This window comes from Pogonomyrmex barbatus, unplaced genomic scaffold, assembly GCF_055798465.1.
Source record: "Pogonomyrmex barbatus isolate J1 unplaced genomic scaffold, ASM5579846v1 scaffold12, whole genome shotgun sequence".
Lineage (NCBI taxonomy): Eukaryota > Metazoa > Arthropoda > Insecta > Hymenoptera > Formicidae > Pogonomyrmex > Pogonomyrmex barbatus.
The window spans coordinates 7,307,335-7,323,158 of record NW_028297108.1 but is presented as its reverse complement, the minus strand read 5'-3'; the positions used below and the strand labels follow the sequence as shown (position 1 = coordinate 7,323,158).

The window sequence follows — 15,824 nt, the reverse complement described above, 5'->3', positions numbered from 1 at the left end:
ATGATATTAAATATGTAATTTTTCATGTGTCGCGATACGAAAGACAATTGAAGAATTCAGAAACACAAATGACAAACCCGCCGAATTAATTTAGCGTTAATTTCCTTGACAAAGGGACTTCACAATTCTCTTGAAGTTTCCCATTTTTTTCCTTCAAAGGACACATTTTTCATAATCCTTCTGTGAAAGCCAAAACCTTTTCTCTTCTCATTTCAAAAGTTCGCGAGATCTCGAATTATTTGCGTATCTCGAAGTCCTCGATCGCGATCGAAATCAAATATCTGATTTTCGCTCGCGAGCCGCGAGTCGAGAGACTCGGTCGTTTCTGCGATTCGACTTGTTATCAGATTAACTTATTAGATCAGATGTCAGGATGAGCGGAAGGATTGATAAAGGAGACCGCGACGAAGTGGCACGCCAGTACAGTGGAGGAACGAGTGAGTTCTTCTCAACTCGGAATCCGTCCGAACTCCGGCAACGTGGATCCACTGCATTGGCATCCCGTCTCGTACGCTTTCGCTTACGAAGTAAGACGTAAGTTCTGTTATATTTGTTAAAAAGGACGAACAGTTAATGTGTTTCGATGTTTGTGGGGCGGGCGTGTGTCCGTGTGTCTGTGGGTGTATGTTTGTGTTGCTTTACAGAGCTGTGCGCGGGACGTAGACTCTCGAGAAGACTGGTCGTAAAATCCTTGAAAATCGAAACCGCCGTTTCCAACGACGAATTACATCTAGATATTCCGGACAAATTCTGCGAGGGACGAGGGGGCCTTTCTCTCTCTCTCTCTCTCTCTCTCTCTCTCTTTCTCTCTTTCTTTACGCTAGCTCTCTCTCTCTCTCTCTCTCTCTCTCTCTCTCTCTCTCTCTCTCTCTCTATCACACTCTCACTCTTTAATATTACAAAGTAACAGGTAGATCTCTCGCACGCGTAACACATCGTCGACGCAAAGATCAGATCGGCAACGACGATTTACAAAACGGAGCTATGCATTCCGATAAATCCTCAACGTTTTCTCGTTGGTCGTGTGCACTCCTCACTTTAGCCGCGCTTATATATATATATCTAACGCTAAATTATCACTTAATTGCGACACGTCGATTCGGAGTCTCTATTTACAGATTGATCGTCACGCGACATATCACCTCGAAACTTAGATGATCGCATTTGCGGCGCTAAATGTACGAGAATCTCTCTCTCTCTCTCTCTCTCTCTCTCTCTTTCTCTCTCTCTCTCTCTCACGCGCGCGCAGAATTGCGAAACGTTTCAGAATGGAAAGCTCAAAGCGAACGGCTACTTTTTCTCGGCAAACTTTGTGAGAACTTCTTCGATTTTCAAGTTTCTTGTTCGACGGTACAGCGCGAAAATCGTATGTCAAGAAACATAAATCCTTCTCTCTTCGCGTAAGTCAAAATCGCTAATACTGTCATCGAAATGTTTCCATGATTAATTAAATTAGCCTTCGAAATTGGAACGAGTTTGATGCCGTTTCCGCAGTTTGAAAATAGATGTGAGAGATATAATATATTTAGATGTAGAACATCGAGAAGTTTTTTTGTATCAATCAGATTCAGCGCCAAATCTGAAAGCGAAGCAGCCAATTACCAATTATTGTGCTGCCAATAAATATTAACATACGTTGCATTTTGCTCTTGAAAAATTTTCTATATCTTTTCAATTTATAAATTCTTTAAATTTTATATGTATCGCGTGCTTTAAATCCTTTTGGATCGAAACACTTTCTGATTTTTCTTCAAAAAGAAACATTGCGATATATCTATCCTTCCACCCAAATTTTCAAAGTACTTTTAGTACTTTTGGTACTCAAAGTACTATTAATATCTTTTTCACAATTAATATCTTTTTCAATTTCATGTACGGGACGTTGCGATTTTCGCAAATGTTGCTGCGAGTCGGTAGATCTACCCATTTTCAGTTATTTTTTTTCTGTACTCTCTTCTCGTTCCTTCTCTCTCCCTCTCCCTCCGAAAGCGCGGTGCCATTCTTGTTTCATTTTAAGTACAGAAAAAAATTGCAAGTGGAAAGAACGGAGTTCGCTTCATAGCGGCGGAAGGTACAGTGAAAAACCGATAGTTCCCCTTTTGCCCTTTGCGATCTGGAAATTGCGGGTTTATCGAAAATGTTTTCATCAGTGTTCCATTACACTTGTACGTCCACCAGGGATAAAAGCCCGTATTCTCGAGGCATGTTTAGCGTCGCAAACGTGGTCCGCTTCTCGTCCCCCTGTCCATTCCCCCCCCCCTCTCTCTCTCTCTCTCTCTCTCTCTCTCTCACACACACTCTCTTTTTCACGCACACACGCATTATGAATGTCTACCCATCCTGAATAGATTGGATAAACAACACGACGACCGCGTTTGCGCCTAAATACACGACAGACCTACTCTTTTTAGCTGTTACCTCTCGCACGATTCATGTTTTTTTCTTTTTTTTTCCACGTTGGAGAAAAAAATGGTGCAAGAAGTTTAGCTAAAAAGAACAGGTTTAGTATTATGAGCCAAACGAGTTAACGAAGACTCTATCATGTCGTCAATGGGAAAATTTATTTTTCTTTCCTGTAAGAGACACGGATAATATATTCCATTCGCGTATCGTGCAAGATTAATTCGCAAAGTCACTTCCGTCGCTGTTGTACATCCGCCTTTGCATCCCTTTGCTCGCAATTTCTCTCAAATCGCCCCCGTGTCTCGCTATTACTTTCGCATAATTCGCCGCAAATCGCAATTAAGCGCGAACAGGAGGGAGAGAGGAAGAGCCGATCTCTACGAAACGATTGAAGGGGAGGCGGAACGAAGCGCGGGGGATGATGATGATCGATTGGTTCATCGCTCGGCGATTCGTGATTTTACAGATACACAAAATGCGCTTATACTAATTATTACTCTCCCAGTTACTTTTCTCGCGGTTATTCGATATATCGTCGTCGTCGTCGTCATCGTCGTCGTCGTCGCAGTGCAGTCGCCCGGCTCCGTGCATACGTTTTTTCACGAAACATTTAGTTTATACACATATATATGTATATATATATATATATATATATATATTTTTTTTTTATACATATATCTTTACAAACAGGAAACGATCAGACAAGGAGATCCGCGATTGCGCGGCCCGAGAACACCGAGCATTATCTCACATAAAGTTGTGAAGAACGACTGGACAGAGCTTTGCCTCCCATTCGCCTCTTATCGAACAATAAAATGTCCCTTTCGTACCGGCTTACGCAACCGAAAATTCAAAAATCAAGGATACCCTATTTTTATTTTTAAAGAGACACCAGGTATATGTACAATTCCCGCACAATTGCATTTAATTGCGTTTAAGGATGCACTTTTTTGTAAAATACAGTAATATTCCTCTTCGCTCTCTCGCTTTCTCTCTCTCTCTCGCTTCTCTCTCTCTCTCTCTCTCTCTCTCTCTCTCTCTCTCTCTCTTTCTTTCCTTCTTTCTCTCTTTTTTCTTCCTCACATAATAGTATATTTTCTTTAAAGATTTCTCTTCATATTTCTTTCATCTCTTCCGCAGAATTATACAATAAAATATCACAGTTCTGTTCGTACCACGCAATAATTAATATATTGTTTTTCCTTATGTCGCTTATACGTGTCCTCTCGCTCTTTTCTCTCTCTCTCTCTCTCTCTCTCAATCTCTCTGTCGCTTATTCTTTTTTCTTTCACGCAGCATACACTCTCACGCATACGCACATGCGTTCGTCTTATCAGTTGCCTTCCTCGTCACACGCATTTTTTCTCCCACGAATGCGTCGTAACACACACAGATGTAGTAGACACGCATCTGTACGCACGCACGCACACATATACATATACATATATATATATATATATATATATGTATATATATACATATATATATATTTCCTCGCTTTTCCTCTCGACGACTAATGGTTACGCAAGGTATGCTGGTTGTAGAAACATTCATTTATACAACTTGTATACTTGAAGTAGTATAGTAATAATAACTATTACCGAAAGAGAACGATATATAAAGAGTGAGGTTGCGAAGCCTTTTTCTCGAAGATGGGATACTCTGATGGATCTCGTTGCTGTGGATGCCCGCGTGCGTAGACGCGGTTTAATTAAAAGAATATACAATACATACAATACATTTCTCGGTCTCTCGCTACGAGATCGCAGTATACAGTCTCTATCTTATATACGCTCTTATTAAATCATTCTAATAATGCAAATGTGTGTCCTCGCTACGTAATTTGTCCCGAAGAGAGAATGTCGATATATCTCCGTTTTACACCTAGACGCGGCGATCGACGCGGACTGTAAATTATTGCTTGGAATGCGAAATTTATTTGCGACAAACGATCGACATCCGCTCGTCGACATCATCCGTTAACCCTACCGTTTTTCCCGTGTCGAAAGACTTCGCGTATGTCCCCTCCCACCTGTGCTTCCTAAGTATTGCTAAAAGAGTGTATTATCCTTCCTTATTCGCGTCTCCCGAAGGATCGTTGTCATCCAGAAGGAACTGATCGCGCGCGAGTAGCGAAGAACAACCTTCGTCGATCGATTTGTCCCGCGAATATCCACGATTTTTCACAAACATCATTTTCCTTTCTTTTCCTTCAGTTAGTTTCGTCGTCCCACATTTTTCCAAAATAGCCTTTTTTTTTTCGTTTATTGACAGAAAGATGAAAAATGAAAAATTCTCTTTAACTTTAGGACTCAGACACGACGAAAGGAACAAGGAACGTGGAATTAAAGGATATAAGAAATTAGGAGGAGAAAATTAAATTTCGACATACCAAATCGAGGGGAAATCATTGCCTCGATACGCAATCAAGGAATGTCAAGGTGTGTTCTTTTGGCCGAAAGTAATTTTCTGTGTTCCTTTATGTTTAATTTCTTATCCTTTATTCTCATTTATTGCGTCTCGCTCTTGTGTATGTACACACGACGAAAGAATAATTGGACGGCATCTGTCCGCGAAGTGCTCGCGCGGCGCGCTGGAACCGAGTGCGCCCGAGTGTCTCGCGAAATTTATCGTAACGTATCGAACGTAAGAAAAACGGAAGACAGAGAGTATTGCGACAGAGAATCAGCGAAGGGTGAAATGATCCAAGCGGAACGTACAACGGAAACGAAATGGCGTACGGGCGGAAGGGAGAGTCGCGGCAATGATTAGCGAAAAGGATAAACACTTTTCTCCGGTCCTTTTATCCGTGAAGAAAAAAAAAAAAAAAAAACGACAGGTTACAGACGGGAAGGACCTATTGTTTTCTACGCGTGCTTCCGCAAAATTAAAATTGTCCTTTCCAATTTAGATTTATTTTTGGACAGAACAAGTGGGACATTCCGATTAATAAAGAGAAAGTTTACACCTATTACGTGAAAAGGAAAGAAACGCGAAGGTGCGATTGAGACACATTTTTCTGAAAACTCGTATAGTTTTACTCTTTCATGTAACTTGTGCCGTAATGTGTAAATACGCGAGAGTACGTGAGAGGAGAGACACAATATTCCATATTTCTTTTCCAATAACAATGTATTTTAACAATGACAGTTTTAAGAGAGAGGCATTAACAACAACTCTTGCGCCATCTCGATTTAAATATACCGTCAATCATCGCATCCTTCGAATAAAAAAATAATTTGTAGCAATCGAATAATTACGGAAAGAGATCATGTGTGTACTTACGGATTAATGCAGATTAAATTCAGAGACGCGAAAACACATCTTGGTCGCTCTCTCTTTCTCTTTCTATATATATGTCTCTATATATATATATATATATATAAAACGCGCGTTCCAATTTTTATCTTTATAGAAACATTAATGCACGATGGACGACTCATATATCTTGTTCCGCATCGTTCGATGTTCTTTTCGTGAGTTTTCAGTCTACAAATTGAAATGCGACAGATGTGAACGTCGTCTTTCGAAAATTAACAATTATTAGTATAAAGTGGAGATACGTTCTAAAAACAAAGGACGAAAGGAGGGATGATTGTAAGAGGGAAGGAAAAGGCCAAAACAAATGCATTCTGTTTTTGCCAAAAAACGAAGAAACAAAATAACTCAGCGTTACGTATATCGAGCAACTCTCCTTTGCCTTTATTTTAACACGTGACAATTCATTAAACGAAATAATAATAATATTAATAATAATAAAATATTAATAATATAATATAATCAATGAAACTAAGGATAGGCAGAAGAAATCACATTTAAAGCGCGGGGTCGGAGTTTTCCGTCTTGCATCTGTTCTCCCTTGCTCTCATACGAAACTATCTTATTTCAAATGAAAAATCACGAAACAAAGGACTAAATGAGCCAGAAGCCAGATTTTAAGCGCCGATAATACGTATTCGAAAACAATAACATATATAGCTACAAAACAAACGCATACGTTTTGACTTTAAATGTGTTTATTTTCAGTAATTAACATAAATATCGCAAAATCCGTCAACGAGTCATAATATAAAAATTAACGCTTAGATGTTATTATTCAAAGGAAAGTCATTATTATAAAAACCGCACCATTAAAAAATAGAGAAGGACAAATAGTAGCAGCAGCAGATGTATATAAAATATGGATGGACAAGCAAAGAGCACGTCCCCATTGCTCTACAAATTTATTGGTGGTGCCAAAGATGATCGCATTTAAAGTCGAAACACATGCGTTTGTTTTGTACTTATATATATTATTGTTTTAGAATGCATATTATCGACGCTTAAAATTCGATCCTCGCCTCACTTAATCCTCCGTCTCGTTATTTTCGATTTGCTTATTTTATTGAGCCTTTATTATATCCGTATTAATTTTTATTTCTTATTTCATTTCCTACGTATCCAATCATAACCAAAAATGATGGATTTGTCTGTCTATCCTTTCCCCTTTCCACTTCGTCGGTCTCAGTCGATTATACACACGATACTCTTCCTTGTCCCATTGTCAGCCTGTCAGAAATATACGTGCACTCTCGAGGCTTCTCGATTATACATGATCGCGCGCGTATACGCGTGATTATACGTTCACCGGTTCTTTCCCTATGTCTGCTCTCTCTCTCTCTCTCTCTCTCTCTCTCTTTCTCTCCTCGACTTACTTTGGGACATCCAGAGATAGCGGATCACATGCCGTGTTACAAAGGAGTCTGGCTACGCGCAAAAAAGTTGATCTACTTCTCGAACGTTTCTTTTATACGCTTTTATTACCCCTCGCCCCCTATTCTCATTCATTGTCCTATCATCTCTTCTTAATAACAACGTAATAGTTTTAAACAACTTGAGCATAGGTAAGGCGCGAACGTGGCCTCCGCGGTGTTCGTTTCTCGCCGACTGAAATTCGCGGATTCTCTTGACAAGCGAGTAAGAAAATCGGAAATAAATTCGCACCGTTGCTTCACGAGGAAAACTCGATCGGTTTTGAGCCTTCAATCGTATACGAATTTCGAGTTTTATCTCCATCCCCTCCATAGATCCCGCCGTAGATCCTACGCCGACGGTGGTGGAGATAAAACGATTGGAATTTGTATACAATTAAAAATAGAAAAGCTCTCGACAATCGAGCTCTCTTTGCGCGAACAACGTAAACTTGTTGACTGAACGGTTCGATCACACGAAGATCAACGAATCCCGAGGGAACCCCGAAGGAGAGCACGTCTAGCGCCGTAACAACAAATTATCTACAATGGTTCGCATATACATGGTCATCTTTCTCCCCTTTTCTCCTTTTTTCCCTCTCTCCTTCTCCTTTTTCTCACGCGCACACGCATACGCACGCAACAGATTATACATAAGATTACTTAGATATTAGGAAAGGTACTTAGAATATCTTCATTATTAGAGTCTGTTTTTTCTTTTTACCTTACACACCTACTAAATATCAATCAAAATATTAATCATTTTATATATAATAATAATATTAATAATAATAATAATAATAATAATAATAGTAATAGTAATAATTGTGTAAATAAAAATAATATAATAATAATAATAATAATAATAATAATAATAATGAGAGAGATGACAATAATGATGCTGAAGATGACGCCGGTGATGATAATAATTATTTCTTTATCTATGCATTTGTATATACGTATATGCATATATTAATTCATTATATATATATATTCATTATATATATCATTATATACGCATAATTAATATACGCATATACTTATTTATTTATTTATATAGCACCTATTTACAAAGAGGTCTCCGTGCGGCTCTCTTACAGTATGTGCGTAATGCTTTAAATATATATATATATGTATATACATACATGTATACGTATATATCATATACATATATATACTTTCTTGTGTCCGTATATATATATATATATTTCGATAAACGAGATTTTCGTGTGTATCTCTTTATTTATATGCCAGTCTTCGCGCGCTTTCCTCTCTTCGTTATACCTTCGTTATTACTGGCGCTTTCGCACAACTTTTATACGGAACGTCTTCTCGACAATGCGAAAAAATATACCTTTCGCTCATTCTTATGTATGTCTACCTATCCGTTTTCTTCCGCTTATGTCAAGACGTAACGTTTGCATGTACCTTGTCCTATCGTATCGTACGCATGGGCCTAATCTCTTATCTTATCAGTCTGCCAATTTTGTATATTCATTTTTTCAGTTTTACCTGCGTCTCTAACGATGACTTGTCAAATCATCGACAAAATCCTAAGTTAATTAGAATTTAGTACTTACAAGAGAACGCGTCAGACAAGAGGTTTAATTTCAACTAAACTGCACAAAATGAAATTTTTTTTTACACGTAATGCACAATCGCAGTAGGTCTAATGTACTTGAGGCATATAGAAAATAAGGAATGTAAAGCGAAGAAAAAGAAATAACTGAAACAAAAAGAATAAGAGAAAACTGAAAACTGAAAAAGAAAGTAAGAAAATAAGATAATTATTCTTAAAAATTTGAAATATCAATTGATGATAACTGCAGAATATTTTTAAAATTTTTTAAATTTGCGACAGTAACATAAAAATGTGTGAGAGTAACATAAAAATTATAATCTCGATCGCCCAAAACGATTCGACAAAGTGAAATAGTACAAAATGCAGACAGGAATTGAAAATGCGCATCATTGGACTCAAAGAGCTTTTTAACTTAGAATGAATTCATTAAAAAAATTTGTAATTCTACACAGCTTTTCATAAAAAATATAAATCGATTGTCATTTATCAACGAAAAATGATTCCAATCTCCATCCGCAATTACCATCTTTTCTGACAAATTGAAAAGAAGGAAATCGGCTCGCAGTTCGTCGTCGGCATGTCACGTACACTTTCTAGCATTATGAAAGTGTATCGTCCACCGTTCACCAAATATACAAGTTAATCCACGATCGTGCTCCACTTTATCATTCAAATGTCAGCTTTAAACGGCCAGCGTCAGATCGTACGGATTATATCGCGACGAATGCGTTATTGATGGAACTTTCTAGCACGTAATTGGCACGCATGATCATTGGCGAGAATTAGCACGCTGAGAAGCGTGAAGAATCTGAAACAGTCGAGTAAATCGATTGTGTCGACGGATACAGAGATTGGAGATTTTTTTCAGTTGCAGGAAAAGAACGAAATAGCGATTTCTCGATGATCGTTGATCGCAGCGATCGTATCGATCATCAATAATTAGACCAGTATGTGAAGACGTAGTGTCTTCGTGGAAACTACATCACGTCAGTCTTATTACATTAAGGAATGTAAACCGAGGCTTTCAACGCGTTATACGATTGCATTGCGGAATAATGCAAACGTGTGGTTCAGAGTTTTGGTTTAGATATCGTCGAATGGTCATTCCAACGTTCTCTAAATACGCTTTTAATTTTGGTAACAATCGAGATTTGATGCAATCAGACGCAATCTATAGAAAAAGTTATAGAAAAAGCGATTCTTCTCAAATTTTTCACCATCTCCTATAATTTCTTGTTTCGATTACCAATTTTAACATAAATCGGCGATCAAATCAATGGAATGATTTTAATTCAAGTGAATCTATCCTTTCCTTGCATGTAACAATGAATTATCGAGTTTAACCATTATGCAGAGCAATTCGGAATCACTTGTCCTTTAAAAGACGTAATTGTGTCCAGATTCTGAAACTTTTTCAAAACTTTATTCCTGAATTATAAAAAAATAGTTTAGGAATACCTATTGTTATCAATTAATTAGTGACCGATAAGGAATTAAGCCTTGCTTTCTTCCTGTACCCAATCTATTTAATAAACAAATTATTCCTTTTTAAAATCCAGTAGCTAAGCTTCGGATAAAATTTTGGAGCTGAAATCGTTTCAAAATCCAGTCAGAAATATGTCTTCTGAAAGAACAAGTGTTTTTTCTGAATCACCTTCCTGTATGCATATATACATACGTACACATACATAGAAATATATGGCATGTGTTTATGGTAACATAAGATGCGCAAAGATCCACGCCCTTAAATCATATACATGCGGAATCGAAAGAATTATAAGATAAAAAAAAGAAACAAGGAAACAAAAAGATGCGAAGTAAAGTTAAAAAGGGAGAAATAGTGATAGTCTTGTGCAGGTTGTCGAAAATAATCACGAATATACATAGACTTCGTCTCATATTTCTTACTCATTTCACGATAATTATCACGCTATACGTAATTAATCTATTAAAAGATCACGATGAAACCCTGTCCTTCTTACATACCTGTTTACGCGCGTAAGACGATGTAAAAAAGGAGCTTCGATCACTAGTTTTTTATCCGTAAAAAAAAAAAAAAAACGACAAATTATAACCGGAAAGGATCTACGCGTTTTCTATGCGTGCTTCCTCTAAATTAAAATTTTCTTTTCCGATTTATAGCATATTTTGACAGAACAAACAGAGCATTCTGATTAACAAGGATAAAGTTTACACCTATCATGAAAAGGGAAAAAAAAAAAAAAAACATGAAGGTGCGATTAAGACATATTTTCTGAAAACTCGTATAGTTTTACTCTTTCATGTAACTTGCGCTCCGTAATTTATAAACACGCGAGAGTACGTGAAAGTAGAGACACGATATTTCTTTCCCAATAATAATATGTTTTAACAATGACATTTTCAAAAAAAGTAGCATTGACAACAACCCTTGTACCGTCTCGATTTAAATGTCAATCATTGCATCTTTCGAATAAAAAAATAATTTGTAGCAATCGAATAATTACGGAAAGAGATCAGATATTTGTATATTTGCGGATTAATACAGATTAAATTCGCGACACGAAAACATCTTGGTTCTCTCTTTCTCTCTACATATATACACATATAACACGGCGTTCCAACTCTTATCTTTATGAAAACATTAATGCACTGTGGACAACTCGTCTATTTTGTTCCATATTCGATGTTCTTTTCGTGAGTTTTCAGTCTACAAATTGAAGTGCGACAGATATGAACGTCGTCATTCGAAAATTAACAATCACCGTGTAAACTTAGGAGATACCATCCTAAAAATAAAGGATGAAAGGAGGGATGATTGTACGATAAGAGAGAAAAAAAAGGCCAAAACAAATTCATCCTGCCAGAAAACGAAGAAATAAAATAACTCAGCATTACGTATATCGAAAAACTGTCCTTCGTCTCTTTATTTTAACACGTGGCAATTCATTAAACGAAATAATAATATTATAATAATAAAATATTAATAATATAATATAATCAATGAAACTAAGGATAGGCAGAAGAAATCACATTTAAAGCGCGGGGTCGGAATTTTCTGTTTTGCATCTGTCCCTTGCTCTTAATGAGGTCTCACACGAAACTGGATCGTAATAGATCCAATGCACTTGATGCATATATACATAGAAAATAAGGAATGTAAAGCGAAGGGAAAGAAGTAAATGAAACAAAAAGAGTAAAAGAACTAAAAAAGAAAGTAAAAGAACAAGATAATTAATCTTAAATAATTAATCTTGGAATATCAATTGACGATAAACTTGGAATATTTTTTAAATTCATGAGAATAACATAAAAAATAATTCCATTTACAATCTCGATCGGTCAAAACGGAATTGATAAAGTGGAAATAGTACAAAATGCAACCAGGAATGTGTACCACGAAAATATGCCACCACTGGGTTCAAAGAACTTTTTAATTTAGAGCGAATTGATTAAAAAACTTGTTACTCTATATATATATAGCTTTTCGTAGAAATAAAAATCAATTGTCATTTTTCAACGGAAAATGATCTCAATTTCCATTCGCAATTATCTATTATCGTCTTTCCTAACAAATTGAAAAAAAAAAAAGGAATCGGCTCGCAATTCGTCGTCGGGATATATCGTACACTTTCTACGAAAGTATGTACATCGTCCATCGTATTAATCTATTAAAAGATCACGATGAGACCCTGTCCTTCTTACATACATACCTGTTTACGCGCGCAAGATCGACGCAAAAGAAGGGCTTCGTTCGCTAGGGATTCGCGTACTTCAGCGTGGTGAATAAATTAGAATTAGGGTAAAAGAGATCACGGAGGAGAAGACGCGATCGAGCTGTGTGTGATGAGAAAGAACGAGCGTCATGACCGTGCCGTGTCACGTGAAAAGCAGAAGAAAAAGGATAGAAGGAGCGTGGCGGAGAGCATTCCGCGCGCGCGCGCGCGCGCGCGCGAGTGCTTTCCGAGGTTAATCTCCAAAGACCAAACAGAATTACTGCTTTTCCTTAAGACCGCCTAGTAGCGCGTGACTCTCCATCGTGGCACTGAGATTGCTGAGATTACTCAAGTTCCCCAGATTCCCCAGGTTGCCCAGATTGCCGAGATTCGGCTGATGGGCGTAGTTCCTGATCTGGTGAAGGCTGATCAGCTGATTCGGGAAGGACGTGGCGTTCTGGTTGCTGGTGGTGCCGGGCGTCACGCCGGACGACGAGGACGTCGGCGATGACTTCTGCGTCGTGTTGAACGCTTCGTAGAGGTACGGCCGGGACGCCGGGTGATGACTACCGGGATAGTGCAGGTGATTCAGCGGATTCAGCGGATGCTGCATCGAGGAGATCGAATTGATAGAGATCGACGATATGGGCGTGAAGGCCGAGCTGCTGTTAGGATGGTGATTCGCGCCCGGCTGTGGCGTCTGTTGCCTCGAGTCGTTCTCTATAGACTCGCCAGCGCGATGCCCATGCCCCGGCAGCAGCATCTCCGGATTCTGATTCTGGTGGTACTCCGCGTGATGATGCGGCAACCTCTCGTGCAAGTCCCCGATCACCGTATCCGGGCTGACCTTGGGCCAATAATGATCCTGATGATGGGCGGTCATCGCGTGTATCGATGGCCTGAGGCCCGTACCGATGATCGGCGGTCTCTTGTCCGTTCTCTCCGCGTGCTTCTGCATATGCTTCGCCAGATAGGTCTCCTGGGTGTAACTCTTGCCGCAGTACTGGCAGATGTGCGTTTTCAGATGCTTCGACTCCTTGTGCTTCGGTATGTGCTCGAGCAGACTCGGCTCGTCGGAGAAGCACTTGTAACAGGAGTTACACTTGTACGGCTTGTCGGTCTGGTGGCATCGGGAATGACTCTGTAGGTTGCTCAATTGGCTGAACGCCTTCGTGCAGCCAGGATGCCGGCACTTGTACGGCTTGTCGCCGGTGTGCGTGCGGATATGCTGCTGTAGGTGGCTCAGCTGGGTGAACTTCCGTTGGCAGATCTCGCAACGGTATGGCTTAATGCCCAGGTGGATCCTCGTATGTTGAGACAGGTATGAGGAGTTGGCGAACGCCTTGGAGCACTGCGTGCACTTGTACGGTTTCGCCTCGCGCATGTGAATCTGCGTGTGAAGCTGCAGATCCGCCTTGCTACCGAATATCTGCAACAAGAAAAAAAAAATACTTTCGTATCGGAGAAAGAGAGAGAGAGAGAGAGAGAGAGAGAGAAGAAAAAGAGGTAAAAAAGTATAAACACACGAGTAAATTACGAAAAAGACAAGTAGTCGTAATCGATCTTAGAAACTAACGCCAATTGCGCCAGTTGAAGGATACTCGATGTTTTCTTATCTAAAATGCAAATTAATAACTTCCTGCACGCACGTGACGTCCCGGCGTGCGGGACGGCAGCGTACTTCGGACTACGGCAAACGTTTCGTTTCGCATATTTTATAACAATACACGGCGGAGAGGACGCGACGCGAGGGAGGCAGGGAAAAGAATTGGTCGGAATGGTCGGCGGACACCGCGATCTCTATAACGCCGCGCGCGACGTTTGCTGCTCTTTTCGTTTTTACAGTCCCGCTATACCGGACACGCCGCGCGCCGGTATATTTATAAATAAATAAATAAACGTAAAAAAAGAGGAGCACTGCCACGGTAGCCCGAGCGCGTATATACGCGAGGCGGGGAGAGGCTGACCTTGTCTATCACGGCCTAGCCTCGAGGTATATCCAACCGACTGGCTTCGGATACCGCATAGAGATCCTCCCCCCCCTTCCCCATTCTCCTCATCGTATTCTAGCATCCTTGCTCTCTCTCTCTCTCTCTCTCTCCTTCCTTCGTCTTACCGCCTTGCTTTGTCTTTCCCTTGTCTCTCCCCCCCCCCCCTTCATCTTCGTCTCTTCCGCCGGTTTCTCGCATGCTAGTTTCTGGTTCCTCTGATCTCACCTGACTCCTTTTTTTTTTTCCCCCTTTTTCGTACCTCTCTACGCGACACAACGTGGAACGGGACAAGCCGATGATTGACGATTGTTAACAACTATCCTTCCCGATATCTATCTATCTCTCTCTCTCTCTCTCAGTCGCGCAAAACGCGCCAGTTGCGCACTCGTGTTATCGCTACATCTTGCGCTACAATTCAAATGAATATTTATTTCGATATACGTTAATCGTGCGATTAACATACGCGATTGTCGCGCAATTATCGTATACTTTCACGTATATCAGCTCTTTTAACGTTGCGCGATTTCGTAATCGAACATCCGCTTTAATTCCGATTGTAGTATTAGATACGATAATATTTTCCAATATTCCCCGCGCTTTATTACAAGCGCGATTAATCAATCGGACGTGACGCGCGCGCGCGCGGAGCTCGACGCGTCCGCGAGTCCCTCCATCTCGGGATAATCGCGGTGGTACACCCCTCGCTACTTTCGACCCCTCCCGAGTTCCTACTTTCTTTCGAAATTTCCGCCCCCCCCCCTCCCCCGTTTACGGTGGGTCACTAATGCCGCGCTAAAACGTCTCATTCATCCGTAATGACGCGCGCGCATCATTACCGAATAATAACGCCGGTCACGAGATCCGTGATGCTCCCGAGGTAACGATCGTGCGGGTATTTCGGCTTCGTGGAAAGGGCAGCGAATTGTCTTTCCGACGGCGCGGCGGACGAAGGTATCGCACCGGGAATGACGGACGTGTCGGAGTCGAAGAAACGATCCTGAACACGCGAGGAGCGACATGGCGGAGCGAAGAAGCCAGTTTCCTGGCGGAGGCCTCGCCTCCGACGTTCGGCCGAGGTTATTACGTAAAACGCCGGGTCCCTTTTTCTGAGATCGCCCGTATTTGCCACGCCCGATGATCTAGGGCGAGAGGATCCGGGTCCTCTTCGCGCGGCGAGGGCCCGAGCTCGGGAAGATGACCGGTAACTCTCGTTACCGCGCTCGACGAGGGCTCGTCATTTCCAGCTGGAAAACCTCCGGATCTCACGCCCTCCCGTAAACAACACACACACACACACACACACACACACACACACACACACACTCTCTCACCTCATCCGAAACTATTCGAGCGACTCTACGATCGGACGGATTTACGTCTAGTTGTGACTCCTCGAATTTCGAGAGATTGCCGTAGTACGAGT

At 40.5% G+C, this 15,824-nt stretch overlaps 1 protein-coding gene and 1 long non-coding RNA gene across 4 annotated transcripts in view; one reads left to right on the top strand and one right to left on the bottom strand.

The window, feature by feature from the left end:
* The window catches only part of LOC148937681 (uncharacterized), a 134,841-nt gene that overhangs the window by 622 nt on the left and 118,395 nt on the right, over positions 1 to 15,824 (top strand). Inside the window, exon 2 of the long non-coding RNA XR_016138105.1 lies at positions 361 to 534. This is a non-coding gene — a long non-coding RNA (uncharacterized LOC148937681). The remainder of the gene's footprint in view (positions 1 to 360; positions 535 to 15,824) is intronic.
* LOC105431285 (zinc finger protein rotund) overlaps positions 529 to 15,824 on the bottom strand; it is a 162,253-nt gene continuing 146,957 nt past the window's right edge. For all 3 annotated transcript variants that reach the window (XM_089071656.1, XM_089071654.1, XM_089071655.1), the window contains exon 6: positions 529 to 13,839. In XM_089071656.1, coding sequence (XP_088927782.1) covers positions 12,688 to 13,839 — 1,152 coding nt within the window. In that variant the 3' untranslated portion in view covers positions 529 to 12,687. The remainder of the gene's footprint in view (positions 13,840 to 15,824) is intronic.